This window comes from Sorex araneus, chromosome 1 (genome assembly GCF_027595985.1).
Source record: "Sorex araneus isolate mSorAra2 chromosome 1, mSorAra2.pri, whole genome shotgun sequence".
NCBI classification, from domain to species: Eukaryota; Metazoa; Chordata; class Mammalia; order Eulipotyphla; family Soricidae; genus Sorex; species Sorex araneus.
In genome coordinates, this window is record NC_073302.1 from 157,844,399 (window position 1) to 157,863,883 (window position 19,485).

At 40.5% G+C, this 19,485-nt stretch overlaps 1 protein-coding gene across 1 annotated transcript in view; it reads left to right on the plus strand.

Annotated features, from left to right (window-relative positions):
• RASGRF2 (Ras protein specific guanine nucleotide releasing factor 2) overlaps window positions 1–19,485 on the plus strand; it is a 265,637-nt gene that overhangs the window by 114,461 nt on the left and 131,691 nt on the right. Inside the window, exons 6-11 of the mRNA XM_004613156.2 lie at window positions 1,218–1,297; window positions 1,696–1,889; window positions 8,733–8,842; window positions 9,933–10,051; window positions 17,829–17,989; window positions 19,287–19,353. Of these exons, the coding sequence (XP_004613213.2) occupies window positions 1,218–1,297; window positions 1,696–1,889; window positions 8,733–8,842; window positions 9,933–10,051; window positions 17,829–17,989; window positions 19,287–19,353 (731 nt within the window). The remainder of the gene's footprint in view (window positions 1–1,217; window positions 1,298–1,695; window positions 1,890–8,732; window positions 8,843–9,932; window positions 10,052–17,828; window positions 17,990–19,286; window positions 19,354–19,485) is intronic.

Here is a 19,485-nt window from a genome sequence, read left to right on the forward strand (position 1 = left end):
AAATTATCATTTTTAAACAGTGTCTCTTTGTTTCATGGGACATTTGGAAATAGTCAAGTGTTTCTTATGCTAGGACTTGACTTAAAATCAATTTATCTCCTGTTGTGAACTTCTTTATTTGATGGTGTTGATGTGTTTGCTTAGAAAAGACCTTGGGAGGCTTATTCTGGTAGGTAAATTCTAGTAAGGGGGAAGCAAAGGCTATTTGATTTTGAAAACTACACTTAATCCTTATAGGAATTTAGATCCCATTTCACTCAAAGTGCTTATTTTAGAGTCTGAATTGGCTCCATTATTTTTATTTTTTAATTTTTATTATTATTATTTTTTGCTTTTGTGGTCATACCCAGTGATGCTCAGGTTTATTCCTAGTTCTGCACTCAGGAATTACCCCTGGAAGTGCTCAGGGGACCATATGGGGGTGCTGGGAATCGAACCAAGGTCGGCCATGTGCAAGGGAAACACCCTACCCACTGTGCTATAGCTCCAGCCTGGCTCCATTCTTTTAAAAAGACTCTTGCAGTTATGTCCTGAGTTTCCTAAGAGTGAGTACAGTAGAGTTCTGTCACATCTTCACTATGGAATTTTTCCTCCTTTCTCCTGTCAAAATTCATTTTTTAATGAAAGAGACCTTTTTCTAAGTTATCATCTAGAATCAGGTCTGAAGAAAATAAAAGGATCATAGTTAACTTTGTGATCATCAGTTGACGTGCTACATTCTGACAGTAAAAATCCATTTTTATTATAAATGATAAAGAGGATTAAATGACTATGATTTAGAACTGACTGACTTGCAATATATGAAGCTTAACAGGATTTTCTTTGTGATTTTCAAAATCACAAAGTAAATGTCTGAAAAGTAAATTACTGTAGGGAAGTAGAATGATACATATTATGGTTGGGTTTATAGTTTAGAGACTTCAGGGTGTCTTATATTTTTATTAAGGTGATAGCACGGGTGGGAGATGTCCAGCACAAAAAAATCATACAAGGCCTGTGAAATTCTGGGGTCTGGTCCTAGTACTTCGTGGGATATACATGATGCTTTTTTCTACTGCCCATGTCTATCTGCCTGATTGTATGATCTATGAATAAAGTTATAAATATCTCCAAATGGCCCTTGGTATAAAAACGGTTCTCTGTCCTTATGTTAAAGAGGACTTTAACAACACAGATGATTTACACTAATGACATTTTCTGTTGTTTTTTTTTAATAGTGAAACAATCATGTTTCTTCATGAAATATTTCATCAAGGACTGAAGGCAAGGATAGCAAACTGGCCTACTTTGATATTAGGTGAGTGCCTGCAGCAGAGGAGTAAGGATTTTTATCCTTCTATGACTTGAAGTACAGTAAAATAACTTGAATGTTATTCTTCCGAAGCCAAATCTCCCTATTGATGAGCCTCACGAGCCCTTGGGAGTTTGTTTTATTACTCTTTAGGCCCTGCTTCAGTAGTTATTATCTTTCCACCTTCCCCTTAACTTGTCAGTTTATTTGGGAGTACGTTGGGCTTAGCCCCAGGGTGCCCAGGGTGCATTCTATGAGATCAGTCATTCGGGACCCAGAACTGGGGTGCCTGAGTGGAACTCATAAGTCGCTCTGCCATTCTCATTGTATGAACGGTCTCTCCTTGTACCTGAGAAAATGACCAAGCACAAAGAAAAATGACCTTGTTTCTTTCTTCTTTCCAGCTGATCTCTTCGATATTTTGCTTCCCATGTTGAACATTTATCAGGAGTTTGTGCGTAATCACCAGTACAGCCTCCAGGTGCTTGCCAATTGTAAGCAAAACAGAGATTTTGACAAACTCTTAAAGCAGTATGAGGCCAACCCTGCATGTGAGGGGAGGATGCTGGAAACGTTCTTGACCTACCCGATGTTTCAGGTGAGTCATCTGGGACATGACCTCACTGGCCCCCACCTGAGAGTCGTAGAGTCTGGTACCTTTGGGTGACCAGGGCAAAACAGGAAAGGATTTCTTGTGAGGAATTTCTGCACCTAGACAACCTCTGTCATTTTGAGCTGGACCCCGAGATAAACAAACCTAAGCCACACACTTCGTCTTTGACTTGTGTGTGTAAGAAAACCAGACATGTTGGAAGCAAATAAATCAGGCATGATTTTGTTGAAAAGCAACACAATTTTCGCTTACAGAAAGCTTCCACACACAGATTTCTTCCATGGTGTCTCCTCCTCCAGCATGTTTAAAAATATTATTAGGTTTACAGAAATAGGATGCTGTGCAAATGTTCCAGTGTATGTTAGTTGCATAAAAGGTTCCCAGGGAGTGGAGAGATTTCTGGGAAGATCTTTGTTTTCCTTCCCATCCTCCCTGTCCTGTTGTGGTTGCTGTTGAGTGTCTGTTGACTGGAGCTCTATCCTTGGTCACAGAGTGGCAGTGACTTAGGAGCCTGGGGCTGTGGCTGGGCTGAGGACACTGGGCCCCTCCTCAGGTGCCATGGTGAGGCTGGGTCTTGTCCTGATGTTCACTTTTGGGCATTAAGGCAACCTAAGGGATCATATACGCTTGCATTCTTTCCTGTATATCTATGACTACTATTTAGAACCCTTGAGTAAGAATTATAGAGGCCAAAATGTGTCTTGAATCTCTTGTCCTTTTGAACAATGTCTATTCTGTTCTTTTGGAAAAGCATTGAGTGTTCCCATTGTGGAATTTATGGGGCTCCTAGCCAGGCCTCCAGCTTGTCATATGGTAAACTCGTTCTCCCATCATGTCTGTTAGGGTTTATGTGGAGAGCTTTGTCCCTCTGAACAAGCATTGCTGGCCCCAGCCAATCATTTTGTAGCCTCAAAAGAAATGTTGCTCTGGCTCATAATTGTTTGTCTTAAAGTTTGTCAATCCAGCTTGAAATCTTGGAAGTCACCATAGAAATTTAGTTAAGATTTTTGAAAACAGAAAGGATGCACTTGAAATTACTTAAGTATAGTGAAACCTTATACTGTTTTTGTATATTTACATGGAACTAAATTGCTTGAACTCTTGGTCTCCCTGAGGAAACATGTTACAAGAAAAACTTCAAAGTAAAAAATTCCTTACATATTTTTACTTATCATATACCAAATTATAGTTTAACTTTTTATCTACAGTGAAATAAAATTTATGAAATGCAATGCTCTTTGGATTCTATTGGTAACTTTAGAAATTGCTATAGGTATCAATGTGGTACCTTCAGTTGTATCTGTTCAGTAATCCCAATTCAGGTGAATATACAAAAGCAGAGTTGTGGTGAAAGCACATGGAACATTCAGGAATCTCTCTGTCAGCCCATTGATGTATTTCCAGGTGCTATTTAAAATTCCTGTTAAATTCCTGTTACTAAGAATGTCTTTTAAAATGGCACCTGCACTTTAGGTTAGGTGTCAAAAGAAAGTTGACTATAGGTAAGGCCTTGGAAAGGTCTTTGGTAAATTCTTACCAATTCTGAGAAATTCGTAATAAACCTTTCCTTTCCTGACCTGTCTGTCCTCTCACCCTAAAATTTTAGCCCAATAACAATGACTTGGCATTGTGATTGACATCAAGGCATGTACATAATATCCAAAAAAAGGAACATTGGACTGGAAAGTGTTAAGAGATATTTAGGAGTCTTCTCAATCATAACAATGGGTAAATTGAGCCCATTTATATCTTCATTTCATAATCTTATAATTGGGAGGCTGGAGAGATAGGATGGGAGATAAGGAACTTTCCTGTGTGCTGTTCTGATTGTATGCCACAACCCCAGACAGTCCTCCAATTATCAGCAGGGGCTACTCCTGAGCTCAGAGCAAGGAAGAGCCCTGAACAACACTGACTGTGCCCTCAACTGCAAATTAGGGCTGAAGCTAAGCTGTAGACTACAATGCTATGTTTCTAGGGGAGTGCACTGGTTCTAGAAGTTAGGGTGGATAACTGCATAGTGTTACAATGGACCTCCTATGAACCCCCCAATGGGCAAGCCCCATACCCCAAAACTTAAAGAGAGGTCAGATGTTGAGATTTTCTGTCTTCTCACCTGCCTAGAATGGTTCCTCTGAAACAAAAAGTCTCAAACTTAAAGTAACTTTTCTGGAATTGGTCAAACTGCAATAAACATGCCAATTGAAAGAGTTCTGAATTACACTCTTATTTATTGCTTTCCTGCAACTATTTTCAGCACGCCAAGATGGGAAATCATTAAAGTTTGCTTCAAAGGGCCTCTTGCTCCTCAGTTCTCTTTATCTTGTTCAGGCCCTTCTCTCTAGGAGTAATCATAAGAAACATGTGGGTGGGGGAAATGCAGAGAGAATAGCCCTTTCTAAAAGTTTGAGTGATGTTTTTCCATACTAGATTCATTGTTTTTCTCATTTCCTTTTGGTCCTTTTACCAATGAGGTGAAATATTCATAAAGGCTTTGCTTCCTCACATGGACCTGACATAGCTACTCCCTTCTGTATATACTAGCTGTCGAACTTCTGAACTTTCCCCCTGCTCCTGTGTAGGCTGGATGTGAAGGACCGAGGCTGAGCGTTATGTAATCTTGCTGTAGAGCCACAATGGAAAAAATTGACCTTGGTCCATGCCACTAAGGATCTTCTGGTACAGAAATTTTTCTTGAACATAGAGATGCAGGCAGGGGTTGTATGGGGGCAGATGGAAAGAGGTGATTGGCACCTTTTAGCTTGCGATTCTACCTCTTTTTGGACCTTTTGACGATGTCAGATGCTCTTGTTAATGAACTGTGTTGAACTCTGGACACATGGTGGATTTGTGGGGTTTGAATATGCTGTGAATTTATCCTTAGATAAACTCACATAATTCAAGTAAGTGCAAGTGTCAGCAAGAGATGTGTTATAGAAAATAATGTAGTCATCAACTGTTTTTATTTAGCAAAGACAGTGGCTTGGCTGGAATTGTAAATTGGCTTCAGCTGCTCCTAAGTTCATAGGTGAGCCAGTGATGAAACCAGTTTCTGACAAGACTGGCTGATTGGATGTTGTCCAGAAAGCAGCTTTTGCTGCTCTAGTCACCTATTTACTGTAATTGGAGAGCATGCTAATTAATGTCTGTAATGTGACAAGTATTGTTCCGTAATTGAAAGCAGAATTATGATTCATCTAGACAGTACTGAGTCTTGGGTTTTGGGGGGAACAGATTTATGATCAGCTCATGGCTATACAGATGAGTCCTTTGGTGAGACAGATACTTTTCTGCAGAACATCCTTTGCCAGCTTTTTGGCAGTCTCAGATTTGTTTGTTCCCCCACCAGAAAGTGGAAAGGGCCAGTTACTGAATTTCAAATCCATCCACTTGAATCTTAGCCAAGAAACTCTCTAAAATAGATTTAATTAATGGGGGAGGATCATGAATCTATTGACTAAACTTAGTTTTGTGGGCTTTCAGTGCATTATAAGTAGTCAGGCTCTCCCACTCCTGCCTTCTTTGTTATGAAAAATTGGGTACATTGCCTTGATTTTTTTTTGTAGAATTCTTGACTTCAAGGCAAACTTGCATCAATCGTGGCCTGGTGCAAAAGGAGTATTTGAAAGCATGTCCCAGGCAGGTTCACCCAGTGGAACTGCTCTCAAGGCTATCTTATTGTAAAGTTTACAGGATAGGGGGGCCTAAAGTCTCTCCATCTGCTCTGCAGTAGAGGGGTCTCCTAAGCCCCTTTTCCCAGGACCAAGGAATCTCTCTGGATTCTGAAACCCTGACTTGATGGCATCCCCAGGTCATGATCCCACAACAAGAGCTGCAGAGCCACGTCTGTGCTTGATGGTGCTGCTGTGCAGATGTGCCTGTGCATAAACATGGGTACTCATTACAAATTGCGTGAAGGCCGCAATCTGCATGTGAACAAAAGTCAATTTGTGGATATAGACTGCAACACTGAAGGACAGAATGGGAAGGAGCGGCCCATAGGCCCTGGGAAGAGGCTTTATTTTCATCATTCTCGGCACTTGCAAGTGCCGAGTGATTTCGTTACCTGCAGAAGAAATTCGCAGTGGGTGTGTTACCACTTAGAACCTAAATCATGGCTGGCTCTGCTATTTAGGCTGAGTCCATCCTGCACAAGTTTTCAACTTTCTTCCTGCTTTATTTCATTTGCTTCCTTTCTAAGAAAGTCAAATGTGGGAAGGGGGAAATAATTCTTATATTGCTGGTGTGTTGGATGTGTGTGCAACCTCAAGCACTTGAACTGACCCAAAATTGGAAGTGAAAAATTAAACCCACAGTTCCTACTGTCTACAAAATTTTAGTTCATTAGCCAGAAAAACATAAGCATGTGGAATCACTCTAACGTGAGATAAATCTCTACTGTGGTCTGTTTAAACCTTCCTAATGTTGATGAATTTTCTATGTTTGATAGCTTTTAGGTAGGTAGCTGGATAATAAACAAAAATAACATGCAAATAAATAATATAATTGAAAATATTTTTCACTGCTAAAAGGATAAGTTGAGACAAAGTATGATCAAGATGTCATAAGAGGGGCTGGAGCCATAGCACAGCGGGTAGGGTGTTTGCCTTACATGCGGTTGACCTGGGTTCAATTCCCAGCATTCCATATGATCCCCTGAGCACCGCCAGGAGTAATTCCTGAGTGCAAAGCCAGGAGTATCCCTTGTGCATCGCTGGGTGTGACCCCAAAAAGAAAAAAATATGTCATAAGAGTCAAATAAATCTACATACAGATTCAGGTAACTTGAGAATAGTTATCTATTTTTGAGTCAAGCTTTTAAAATGATCTGTAAGAAATATTTGTTGATATTTAACTAAAATCTAAAGAAACAGTTGCTTGTTGTAATAATATTCATGTTTTCTTGATGAAGTTTCATGAGACAGAGAGAGAGAGAGAAGATGGAAGTGTAGTTTATTTTATTTATTTATTTATTTTTTTATTTTATGCTTTTAGTTGAGACACTGTAAGAACAGTTACAGGGCTTTCAGGATCAAGTCTCAGTCATACAATGATCAAACACCCATCCCTTCACCAGTGCACATGATCCACCACCAAGAACCCCAGAGACCCTCCCTCCCTCTCCCCCTCTGCCTATGTGGCAGATGATTTTCAATTAACTCTCTCATTGCTATGATAACATTTAATTTTTGACCGAAAACTCACTATCATTATTTGGAGTTTTTCCCCCAACAGTCAGACCTGTCAGAATGGCATCATTAGATCATATGTTTTCTATTGTTGATAACAATGAGCATATGATGTTACACGGTCGTGAAATTGGCCACCCAGTTTTGGGATTCTGGTATTAAGTCCAGATATATTTCTGCCAGCAGCCGCTGCATTCTGAGATTGGTTTGTGTACCTCTGGGATCATGGCTGTTCAGGAGCAGGGGAGCTGTGCATGGGAGGCCACTGGGGTCTCATTAGGGCAGGAAGCAGGGCCGGTTCTGCCCCCGCACCCCCACGCCCTGCATCACGAGATTCCCCATGTGTCCCATCACTGCAAGCTCCTACCTCTCTGTTCAATTGGCACTAAACGGTGGCAGTCGCCATGCTGCCGAGAGGGGAAAAGGACGAGGACAAAAACTCTTTCCCTTCCCGGACTGCACAGGACTGTAGTTTAGGTCAAAGTCCACGAGTGTAGCTGCCAGCAGCCTTTGGGTTTCTGTGCCTCTGGTATAAGGGCCATTTAGGAGTGGCGGAGCTGTTCCTGAGCCTTTTCTTTGGATATCAGAAAAGGTCACGCAGCCGCTTATGCAGTTTGGAGAAATATCCCAGTCCCACAAACCGGAGCCATGTTAGTAGAAGCTCAGTGTTGCTGGGACTCCATCTGGAGAGGGCGGGGTCTCTGCACCTTCTCCGTCTGGCACCCCAGTGTTGCTGGCCCCGTCTTGGGTCTGGAGCATTCTGGAGCTTGTGGTGCCGCCGGAGTTCTTGCTGCTGACTGTTGTGGCAAAATGGCGCCGAGGGTGGGTTGAGGGCGTGACTTCCGGCAGCAGGGCGGGCTGGAGACTGGGCTGGCACCACCCTGTTCCAGTGCCCCCACTCATTTTGGAGAGATGTCCCAGTCCCACATACTGGAGCTGTGTTAGTAGAAGCTCAGTGTCGCCGGGGTTCCATCTGGAGAAGGCATGCTGGCTGTACCTTCTCCGTCTGGCGCCCCGGTGTTGTTGGCCTGTTCTGGGGTCTGGAGCATTCTCTGGCTTGCTGTGCTGCAGGCCCGGAGTGTAGTTCATTTTAAACATATTTGAAATCTAAGCTGTAAATGTTAACATTATTTTAACCATGTTACCTTAGCTATAATAAAACTAAGATGTAGCTGTATATTATCATATATGGGCTGGAGCGATAGCACAGTGGGTAGGGCGTTTGCCTTGCACTGACCTGGGGTCTATTCCTCCCACTCTCTTGGAGAGCCCGGCAAGCTACTGAGAGTATCCCGTCTGCACAGCAGAGCCTGGCAAGCTATCTGTGGTGTATTTTATATGCCAAAACAGTAACAAGTCTCACAATGGAAACATTACTGGTGCTCGATTGAGCAAATCAATGAGCAACGGGATGAAAGTGTGACAGTGTGTGATATGAAGAAAATTTTACATTAAATATTATGTTAAATGTATGCTTATATACACATACATACATACATACGTACATATTTGTAAAACAATCAGAACTGTCAGAAGGAGCTTCTCAGAGATGAGGATGGTGCAGAAGAGAGTGACCCAGTGTTCTGGATCTCAGGGTGCTGGGTCCCTACTTCTTGCTCACGTGGCTTTTGTGTTTTAGATTCCCAGGTATATCATCACACTGCATGAGCTCCTAGCTCATACACCTCATGAACATGTGGAGAGGAAAAGCCTGGAGTTTGCTAAGTCAAAATTAGAGGAGCTTTCCAGGTAGGAGTTTACTCACAATAAAGTCTTCATCTTGGAATGCAGCATTAATTTCTGTGGAAATGCAATGCATGTGTCCAGGAAATTGGCAGCAAGACACCACCCACCCAGTCTTTCAGATTCACCTGGATATTAAGTGCTGGCTCATGAAATGGCCCTGAGGCACCCTGCATGTGAACTTTAACAAAAAACAGTCTTTGAAAATGTGTTTATAGGAACTAAAGCGATAGTTCATCAGGATGGGCGCATGCCTTGCACATACTAATTTGGGTTCCATCCTTGGCAGCCCAAATGGTCCCTAAGGCATTGCCAGGAGTACTCTCTGAGTGCAGAGCCAGGAGTAAGGCCTGAGCACTCTTAAGTATGGCCCCTTCAAAATATGTGATTATAGTAAGTGAATTTATGTAATTAAGATTAGGTATATATTTCAGTTGAAGATTTAATTTTCTTTCAACAGAATGGAAAATTATTTTTATTTAATTAAACTTTTTTTTTGTGGGTGGAAGGTTTGTGTCACACATGGTGGTGCTCAGGGGCTGCTCTCAGCTCTGTATTCAGAGGTAACTTCCAGCAATCTTGTACCAGGGATTGAACTGGGGTCTTCCACATTTAAGAAAAGTGTCTTCACCCCTTTCTTCTCTCTATCCACCACCAAATGATTTTTAAATGCAATTTTCTTATTTATCTTTGGGAAGAAGCTAAGCAATGTATATTTTTGTTTTATCAGTAATTTTTCAGTGTTTCAGGAGATTATAGCTGTATTCCATTAGTTTATATGGGCTAAAAGGTATAAGTTACTCTGACTTTAAGAAAGGACAGCCCAATTTCAATGAAAGGAATTGTTCATAAAATATTATATTATTGCATCCCTGTTTCTCTGGTAAGCTGCTTTCTCAGGATATTCATTGACCACTGGTCCATGCTGGGTTTTTTATTTGACCAAAGCCTCAAGGTCCGGTCTTTGTACCCCTGGCTCCCCACAAGCTGACATAATTTGAAACCAGGCCTCCCAGATGAAGGTCTTCTTGGCTTGCTCACTGTCACAGACAGGAGAAAACTCTCACTGTGCCCCTGTGTGTGCTGTCTCTGACAGGATCATGCATGATGAAGTGAGTGACACCGAGAACATAAGGAAAAACCTGGCCATCGAAAGAATGATCGTTGAAGGCTGTGACATTTTGCTGGACACCAGCCAAACCTTCATCCGCCAAGGTAAGCGCATGTTCCACACACCTGCCATCCGGCGACATCTGCCACAGGCGCACTGTCACCAGCAGGTCCGGGAAAGCATTCTGGAGCAGACGCGGTTTAGTTATGTGCCCGCTGCTGCTCGCACGGGGCACCCCCATGGGCCGTGACCGAGCGCGTGGTTGAGGCCCACTTCTGTGCTGTTTCTTTTCAGGGGCCATGAAAAACAGCAACACAATAATAGTAAAGCACAAGTGGGACGGTAGATTACATTCTGACTGGACCCTTCTCCTCAGTACAACGGACATTCTCAGCAGCGCCCAGGAGGACAGATCGGCCTGGCCGATGAGAGTGGCCACGTCAGGTGGCGATGACACCCAGGCCAAGATCCAAGAGAAACTTGCCCTGCTCAAAGCGCTTTCATGTAGCCCGGGGGACACTGTCCGAAGTGAGAACAGCTGTCTCTTATTCCCATTTCTCATCAGCACTTCTGCAGCAGCCCCACAGGACATGATTTGATTCAGTTGGTTCCCCCCACTTGCCAACTGACATTCTTCATGGTCTGTTCCTGCCACACTACAGGAACGACGAAGGTCACATGTCTGTGGGGTGTGCTTTGGGGCATCACCCAGTAAATTAAGTGTCGAAGAATTGGAAGATTCTTGTGCCGAAAACTGTGGAAAAGCAATTACCTACCAGTGCCCATTCCTCTATGGCTCTGATTCCAAAGTGCACGCAGCAAACCATATTCCAAATTCTCTTTAAGTGCTGAAGATTTTCAAGGGAGGGCCACGGACCCTGTGGAAATGGCTTAAGAGGCCATCTCTCACATGTGTAGGAATGTTGAAGTTGGAGAGACTGGCGCATGTATTTAAAGCTAGAATGAAACTTGAGTGTAGATCCACGCTTATGTATGCCAGTCTCATTTGATGGTATTTGCATTTCTGTTATGGACAAAAACATGATGCTTAAAACACATTTCTTCACCTCATCAAACAAGTCATTGTTCGTACCATGCACATTGCTTTTTGCACAGAATACTCAAGAAATTCAGTGCATGCTGTTATTGTATGTTTATAAGAAGATAAACCACACATATGTTAAAATTTTGAAATCTATTTTAGGTGAGGATAACGTTTACTCATTTTGACTTTCGATATTCATTTTTCTCCAAATAGTAATGGAATGGGATGTTAGCAACTCCAGGCCTTCCTCTGTGTCTCCTCCATTTCTGAGACCAACTGTCTCCCCATATTGAGCCTCCTGCTTTCAAGGCTCATGTCTGCCTCTGTGCCTTTACTTGTGCTGTTCCCAGACTGAGCATCAGAAATGCCCTTGTCTGTGTTTGTGTGCCTATTGACGGTTGGCGTGTGCTCCCAGGATCAAGTCTGATGCCTCTGAGGAGCCTTTTAGAATTTTCTTCTTTTCTTCTCTGGTTAAGAGTGAGTTCACCTGCCTCCTCATTTCCAAGGCCTCTTGCTCTTGGTGCATGGGTTTCATCCTTTTATATGTTGTGAGCTCGTGTTTGCATGACTGTCTCGCCCCATAATTATAACTGAGAAGGGCAATGTGTATAAATTTTATCTTGTTTGATAGGCTGATTTCCATTATAGATAACAGGAAAGATTTGTCTTGGATTCAACTAAATTGCTTGTTGAATTGACATTTTGATTGTAAGGTGTTGTATTTTGTTTTTTCTTTATCTTTTTTTTGAGTTTGCTGAAAAATGTTTGCTAATTGACTTGAGCTGCATAGTATGTGAGAATGGAAACAAAAGTTTCTGTACCTAGCTAAAAGGACTTATGATTGAAAAGTATTCTTATGCATAAATAATTATTTCTACACGCGTAGACAATTCTGATCTAAATTTGAAGAAACTGTCAATGAAAAAATGCTGGAAAATTGAATATATTGACTAAGTCATAATTGGCTTATGTAGAAGGCAATTGCCCGTAACTAGAAGAAATACATTGGGAACCAACAGTCTTGTGACTCATGCCCAGATGCTTTTTATTCCTTGTCCTGTACCATACATTTAAGGCATTTCTGAGGTCTTAATATTTCAATGTTATTATATTGATATTGATATGATGATGCCTGTTGGTGCATTTTTTTCTGTATCATGGTTTGGTTAATCCGTTTAAGTAATTATTCAATAAAGATGACTTAAAAAAATCAGACCTTTATCTGGAACTGCAAGTAATCTAATCACAGACAATTTGAAAATTTTGTCTAATTCTGCTGTGATTGTTTCTGTTATCACTTTAATTAAATGTATTTATTGGCTTCAAGATCCATTGAGATTTTAGTTTTCTACTCTTTTAAACTCTTAGTGATTCTATTTTCTATAAAACTACAATTTATTTATTTTATTTTATTGAATGAATCACTGTGAAATATATAATTACAAAGTTGTTCATGACTGAGTTTCAGTCAGACAATATTCCAACAACCAGCCCTTCACCAGTGCACATTTTCTGCCACAAATGTCCCCAGTTTTCCTCTAGCTCCTCTCCCACAGCCTGCCTCTATGGCAGACACTTTTTACAATATTTTTCAAATTATGTTCCAATATTTGATCTTAACATTTATGAATGATTTGAAGACTATTAGAGTGTGTAAGTGTGTTGGGTATGTGTACATATATTTATGTAGAAATTTGTGCATGACTTTATCTTTTTATTTTTTTCCCATTTTATTTAAACATGATGGTTTGCAAAGTTATTCATGATGCATTTGTTACAGGCATTCAATATTCCAATACCAAACCCTCTACCTTTGCCTCCATTTTGCCAATCACCCCTCAAGCCTGCCCCAGTGTCAGGTCCAAAACAATTTATTCTATATTGCTTGTTACCACTAAATGGTTAGTGGAGTGATAAAAATACTTCAGTAAAAGAAAATTTGTGAAAATTGTTATGTCTCACTATGAGGATATTAAGTCCTTGCCTGAGGTTTACTAAGCCTTTGTTGCTAGTTGAGCCTTCTGTGTTAATGTTTTTGTTAGTTCAACTTTCTTGGCTTCTACTTTACATTCCCATCAAACTTTGCATTTCCATCCAATCTGGTGTACTCCTACTGAGACCTCAGTATTGTAGAGTTTGGAGATATTGCTCCAGAAAATCCAGAATATTTAACTGTGTAGTGAGTTTACCTTGCTGTGGCAGTAGGACATGGGTATGGCCACCAAGGCTTCTGGAAGTCCAGGGAGGTTGGGGGAGATCACCCACCCCTACTCGAAAAAGACCTAGCATGTTCAGCCAAAAAAATATCTGGTGTCCATGAAATTTTCAGCAATTTCACATCTCTGTGGAGCTCAGTCATGAGGCTGTGGAGTCTGGCCATAAACACAGCAGCAGCTTCTAGGGTGTGAGCGTGGCTGCTGGCCTTGGTCAGGTGAGAACTTGCCCACCCCTTCCTGAAGTGGCCCTGGAGGTCTCAGCTGGTGAATGGCGCATCTGAGAAACTTTTGCTGCTAGTTGATCTGCTTCAAGACTTAATTCCGAGCCTCTGAAACAGGGCCGGCAGAGGAGCCGACACAGCAGCAGCAGTGGTGAAATGTGGGTGTATGTGCATGATTTTAATGTTAAATGGATTTTCATTGTGAGGACTAGGAAACAGATGTCATTAGGTCATCGAGAGGCCTCCTCAGAACAAGCCAGTCTTGAATGTCAATCCACAGAAGTTTTGAGATTGAAATAACATAAATTTTATTGTAAATTGAATCTAGTTTTAATCAGTTGATAAGTAGAATGTCTGTATTGTACCTGTGGTCTGATGTTTCATTTGCTTTTCAAAGCCTATTCAAAGTTTGGTGAATGAATATATAAGTGTCTGAGATAATAATAGGAAGACAGTCCAGTCATGCTAGTAGAGGTCAAATTCTGCCTTCTGTATTTGTTTGCCCTCCAGCTGGAGAATTTAATTAACCTGTCATTGCCTCAGTTTCTTCTCCCTGAGTTAATAGTCATACTAACCTTATTAGACTTGTAAAGATGAAATGAACTGAAGCACACAAAGGCGTCTAGACTAGTGTCTGTGAGATTGTGACATCAACTCTCAAAACTGAGATTCAAATTTTAGACTTAATATTTTTAATATTGCAAAATATATATTAATATTTATTAAATGGTAAAGGGACTTTAAGTTTAGACCTTATGCAAAATCCATTGTGCATAGTTCATGTAGTTTTATAGAAATGTGAATCAGAAAAATTAAATAGAGATAACTGAATTCAGAGTGAAATGCATTGCAAATGAGACAGTCTTGGTTGGTACTTTAATACCCATCAGATTCTCTATTATGTACTTTCAATGTACCATTATTTAAAGTTAAAACATAGAATTTACAGTGGTTATATCTTCTCAAATGCCCAGCCCAGTAATCTGGAAATTTTAAAAATTCTTTTTCACTCCTGTGTGGAATTAAGAATAAGGGCATAAGTCATTCTTGAATGCCTGTTACTCCCCACCCCTTGTGGGAATTTGGTTTTTGAAAAAGCATAAGATTTGCTGTAAGTGGACCCCCAATTGTTACATAGACTGATCACCAAGATACAATATATTATTTTAGCAATATTTTGTTAACTGAACAATTACTAATTTAATACTAGAGAAGAATCTTCGAGTCTCATGATGATATTGCTACATCATAAGGTGAAAAAAATACACTTAACATGTTTTTATTCTGATCATGATTATTATGTAAACTAGTCAATATAACTGAAGTTGCTTACTCCAGAAGTACCTTTAGTTCAGAAATATTTATTTTTTAATTCAGAAATATATGCATTTTATTTCATACTAATTGCCCATGGTCTACTTGGTTTTGAGCGAACACTTATAGATTTTTCACTTATTACTGTGCAGTTGCCAAGGAAACATTTTTTACACCAAAACTGAAGTACAAAATAATTGCTGATACCTGAGCTAAGAGTGTATTTTGTAGCATTTGAGTTGCAAAAATCATTAAATGCTAGAAACTTCTACCAATGAAAATGATTTTTGTTTTGTTTTGTTTTTCTTTTTGGATCACACCCAGCAATACACAGGGCTTACTCCTGGCTCATGCACTCAGGAATTACTCCTGGCGGTGCCCGGGGGACCATAAGGGATGCTGGGAATCTAACCCGAGTAGACCACATGCAAGGCAACACCCTATCCGCTTTGCTATCACTCCAGCCCCCAATGAACATGTTTTTATCAAGCCTTCAGAGCCTGACTTATATCCCTTTTGAAGATGACTCCACAGCCTTTTGTCAATCAAGAGGTTGGTTGAAGCCTTAGTCTTTTGTGCTACCCTAGCTCACCTGCTTGGATCACTAACAACCAAAAGCCAAGAACACACCGGCTTTTCCCATCTGTTCCAAGTTTCAGGTTTGTGTTTTGGTGGGAGGGCTTCCCCAGCGGTGCTCAGGTGCCTGGGGACCACGCTTCACAGTACTTAGCTTCTCAGCGTGGGCCTTATTAGGGTTTGGTGTTTGGGTTAATAGTGCAGTGCAACTCGGTCTGGCGGTGCTGGAGTGGGGAGGCACAGGGACTGCCAGGGATAAAACTGGTCATTTCACATGAAAGATGTGATGCTCCGTCCCTTTCCACTAACTCCCCCTCCCCAGATGCCCCGTTTTAATGTTGCCGAATCCTCTGCCATCTCTTGGCTGTGACATTCAATTTGGTGTGACTCTTGGATGACTCCTTCATCTTCCAGGTCTCAATTTCTTCATTTGTAAAATGAGGGGATGACTCATCTCTTCTGAAATGTCTCTTCAAGTTTTTGGTTCCATCCTGTGACCCCTCCAGGAGTGCAATCCTTTTGCTACTGTTATGTGCCCTTCTACTTCTCTAAGAATTGTGCCTTCTGCTTTTTCCAGGCTCCTTCATTCTCCATTCTCCAAAGTTAGTTATTTGCTACCTGCATTCTCGGCACATTTTGCTCCCATATGCCTCACCTCTTTCCTTCACTTCCTCTTCTCAGTTCTTTATTTGTGAAATCAAGCCTTCCTCCACTCTGTCACTCTGTTTCCCCGCCCCACATTCTCCCCCAGGATTGCTTCCTTGCTTGTCTTAGACTCTGATAGCTTTTTCCTCCTTTACTTCTGGCAGCCCCGGGAAACAAGAACTTTTCATCCCAAGCACATCTTAAAGTCCCTGGTACAAAATATATGCTATCAGATACATCCCTGTCTGAATACTAACATTTGATGAACACTCCAATCTTATAGGTTTACTGTCACACATAGATGAAGAAGATGATGAAGAGTGACTTTGTTGCCTTTAAAAAAAATCTCTGATCATTAAAAAACTAATCAGATCACCCAGAAAATATATGAAGGGACATATAAAATTGCCTGTAATTTCACATCATAGTGATGACCATTGATAGTATTTAAAAATTGAATGTGTATTTAATGATTCTTATGAGATTGATATGAGCTTTCATAAGAAAGCATTTAGGGTAGGTACTAAATTAAACCAAAAGTAGAAATAGCACCAACTCTGGACATTTCAGAAGTCAGAAGTAAGGGGTTTGTAATAATCTGTTAGTACTCCTTTTTCCTTTTTTTTTCCGGGGAGGGGCATATCCAGCAGTGCTCAGGGGTTGCTCCTGGCACTGTGCTCATGGATCACTCTGGGCAATGCTCAATGAACCAGTATGTGGTACCACAGATGGAACCAAGGTCAGCTGTATGCAAGGCAAGAGACTTAACCTCTGTGTTATCTCTTAGCCCCAATACTTTTTGTCTTGGCATTTAACTTAGATTAGAATTTTATTTGGGTGGGAGGGGGATTGTGATTAGAGAGAGATTATATAAAATATTTGTGTAATTTTTCAATCAAGTGAAAGCTATGTTTATTCTGTGTATGTGTTTTGCATGGTTTATTTTCTATCTATCTATATTCTACAGAGATTTAGTTGTGAGAGGTGGGGCAGAGTGCAGGTAGGTGGGTAATACCTGGCAGTTGCCAGGATTTTTCTTGGCTCTGTGCTTGGAGGTCACTTGTGGTACTCAAGGGCCTTTGGTGTGCCAAAATTTGAACCAAGGCCTGCTGAATGGAAAGCAATGCCTGGCCCTTTGAGCTATGTCCCCAGTCATTCTAGAAAGACCTTTCTTACATATATTTTAAATGCAACCTGAACTAGCTACTTTTTAAACATAGTCTTTAACTAAATTATATTGATCTTATAATTTATATATCTGTACAATCTACATGTATTGTACTTTATTAAAGAATTAAGTAACAGTATCTTAGTATGTTACTTACCTTTAATTTTAAGGAAGTATAAATTCTGTTTGCTTCAATTGTGTTATTGAATTTCAATATGTAATTATATAATACGTACCTTATTCCTCTTTGGGTTCAGGGAATGAGGTGGGGGGCATTTGAGTTATACCTGGAAGTATTCAGAGGTTAATTCCTGGCTCTATGCTCAGGAGTGACCCCTGATAGTGTTTAGGGGACCCTATTTGCTGCCGAGGAGTCAAGCTGGGTCAGAGGGATGCAAGGGAAGTGCCTGATTCCCTGGACTATCTCTCCAGCTCCTGTATGTATAAGGACATAAGTTTATTGAGATCAGATGCCCAAGGGTCACTTGCCTTTCTCTTTGAATTCAGTTTACTTCTTTCAAACTTATTTTCCCACCATGTAGCTAAATATTTAGGGGATTCACTTGCATTAAAGTTCTAGTCAACTAAATTCTTGGAATCATGGGAAATAAATCTCCATGTTTGTTGCATCAATATGGGCTCTTCACTTCCCAGGCTTCTAATCCCTGTGTATTCTTAATTTTTTGTGATTACCAGGTTCTCTTATTCAAGTACCCTCTGTTGAGAAGGGGAAACTTAGCAAAGTTCGCCTGGGTTCATTGTCTTTGAAAAAGGAAGGAGAAAGACAGTGCTTCTTATTTACCAAACACTTTTTAATTTGCACAAGAAGTTCTGGAGGAAAGTTGCATCTGCTCAAGGTACCGATTTTCCATGTTTATTTCATTGCTATTCCGTGTACTGTTGGGGCATTGAGAGCACTTGAACGATGACTACCCGCCCCCATGCTCTGCAGCATCAGAGGGTCACACTTTGCACAGTGAGATCATATATAGTCAAAAACCTCACTTTTTTGCCCTTTGCAAGAGACTTAAATTTAAGTATGCACTACCCCGAAAATCATAACTGAGCATTTTTCTGGTTGTTGACTACTGAGTTACAAAAATCTTGTTTGATGACTATAGTGAACTGCTAGAATAATTTGAAAGAGAAAGTGCCTGCCATAGAGCAGGTTGGGGTGGGAGAGGAACTGGGCACATTGGTGATGGGAAATGTACACTGGTGAAGGGACAGGTGTTGGAACATTATATGACTGAAACCCAGTTAAGAACAACTTTGTTACTGTGTATCTCACTGTGACTCAATTAAAAAATAAATTAAAAATTAAAAAATTTAATTTAAGTTAAAATAATTATTTACTCATTGCTTTTTTTAAATCTTGTTCTGCACCAGAGTCAGGAAGCTATGACCCACAAATTGATGTCTATTTTTTGTTTGTCAAGTTCTCTTGGAACACACCCATGCTTATTTGTTTTTATACTGTCTGTGACTTTCATGTTTTTAGAAAAGGGAGATTTGAGTAGTTATAGCAGAATCACAGGGTTTGCAAAGCCTAAAAGATTGACAATTACATAAAATATTTGCTTATTTATACCTTTGTTATTCATGCCTGAAGATATTTTTCTATGATAGCAGCTTTCTTCTGATTAACCCCTTTCTGGTTTTTTGAGTTGCATTCACTCTCTGGACTCCTCAGATACCATCTTATAATCCAGAGACCAACTGACTACATTTTATTGAAAGCGAGAGTAAATCGGTGAGAGAAGAATAATGAAAGATGAGTTTAATTACTTTCATGTGTCTAATTTTGGAGACTGAAAATTATTGATGATGCAGAATTGCTATGCTTTCTTCTGTGGAATCTAGAAGATAAGGTTTATAAATCACAATATATGGGGGCTGAAAAGATAGTACAGTAGGTAGGGTGCTTGCCTTATCCTGCTAACCCAGATTTGATCCCCTGCAATCCATATGGTCTCCTGACCCCCTGCCACAAGTTATCTTTGAGCTCAGAGCCAAGAGTAAGCTCTGAGTATGGGCAAATATTATAGCACCCCCCTCCCCCGCACCCTCAACAAACAGAAAACAATAAAGAAAGGACTTTCTGACCTGTGCAAGACTCTCCTCTTCTTAATGAAACAATTGATTTCTTTCCAGACAGGTGGAGTTCTCTCTCTAATAGAATGTACATTGATTGAGGAGCCTGATGCGAGTGATGATGATTGTAAGTCACTTTCCGTTACTTAGAATTATATTCAAATTAAAGCAATTTAAGTCCTATAGATTTTATCTGTTTATAGCTAAAAAGAGCTGTTTAGGATGCTGAGAATAAACTCCCTGAAGTCATATATTTGTG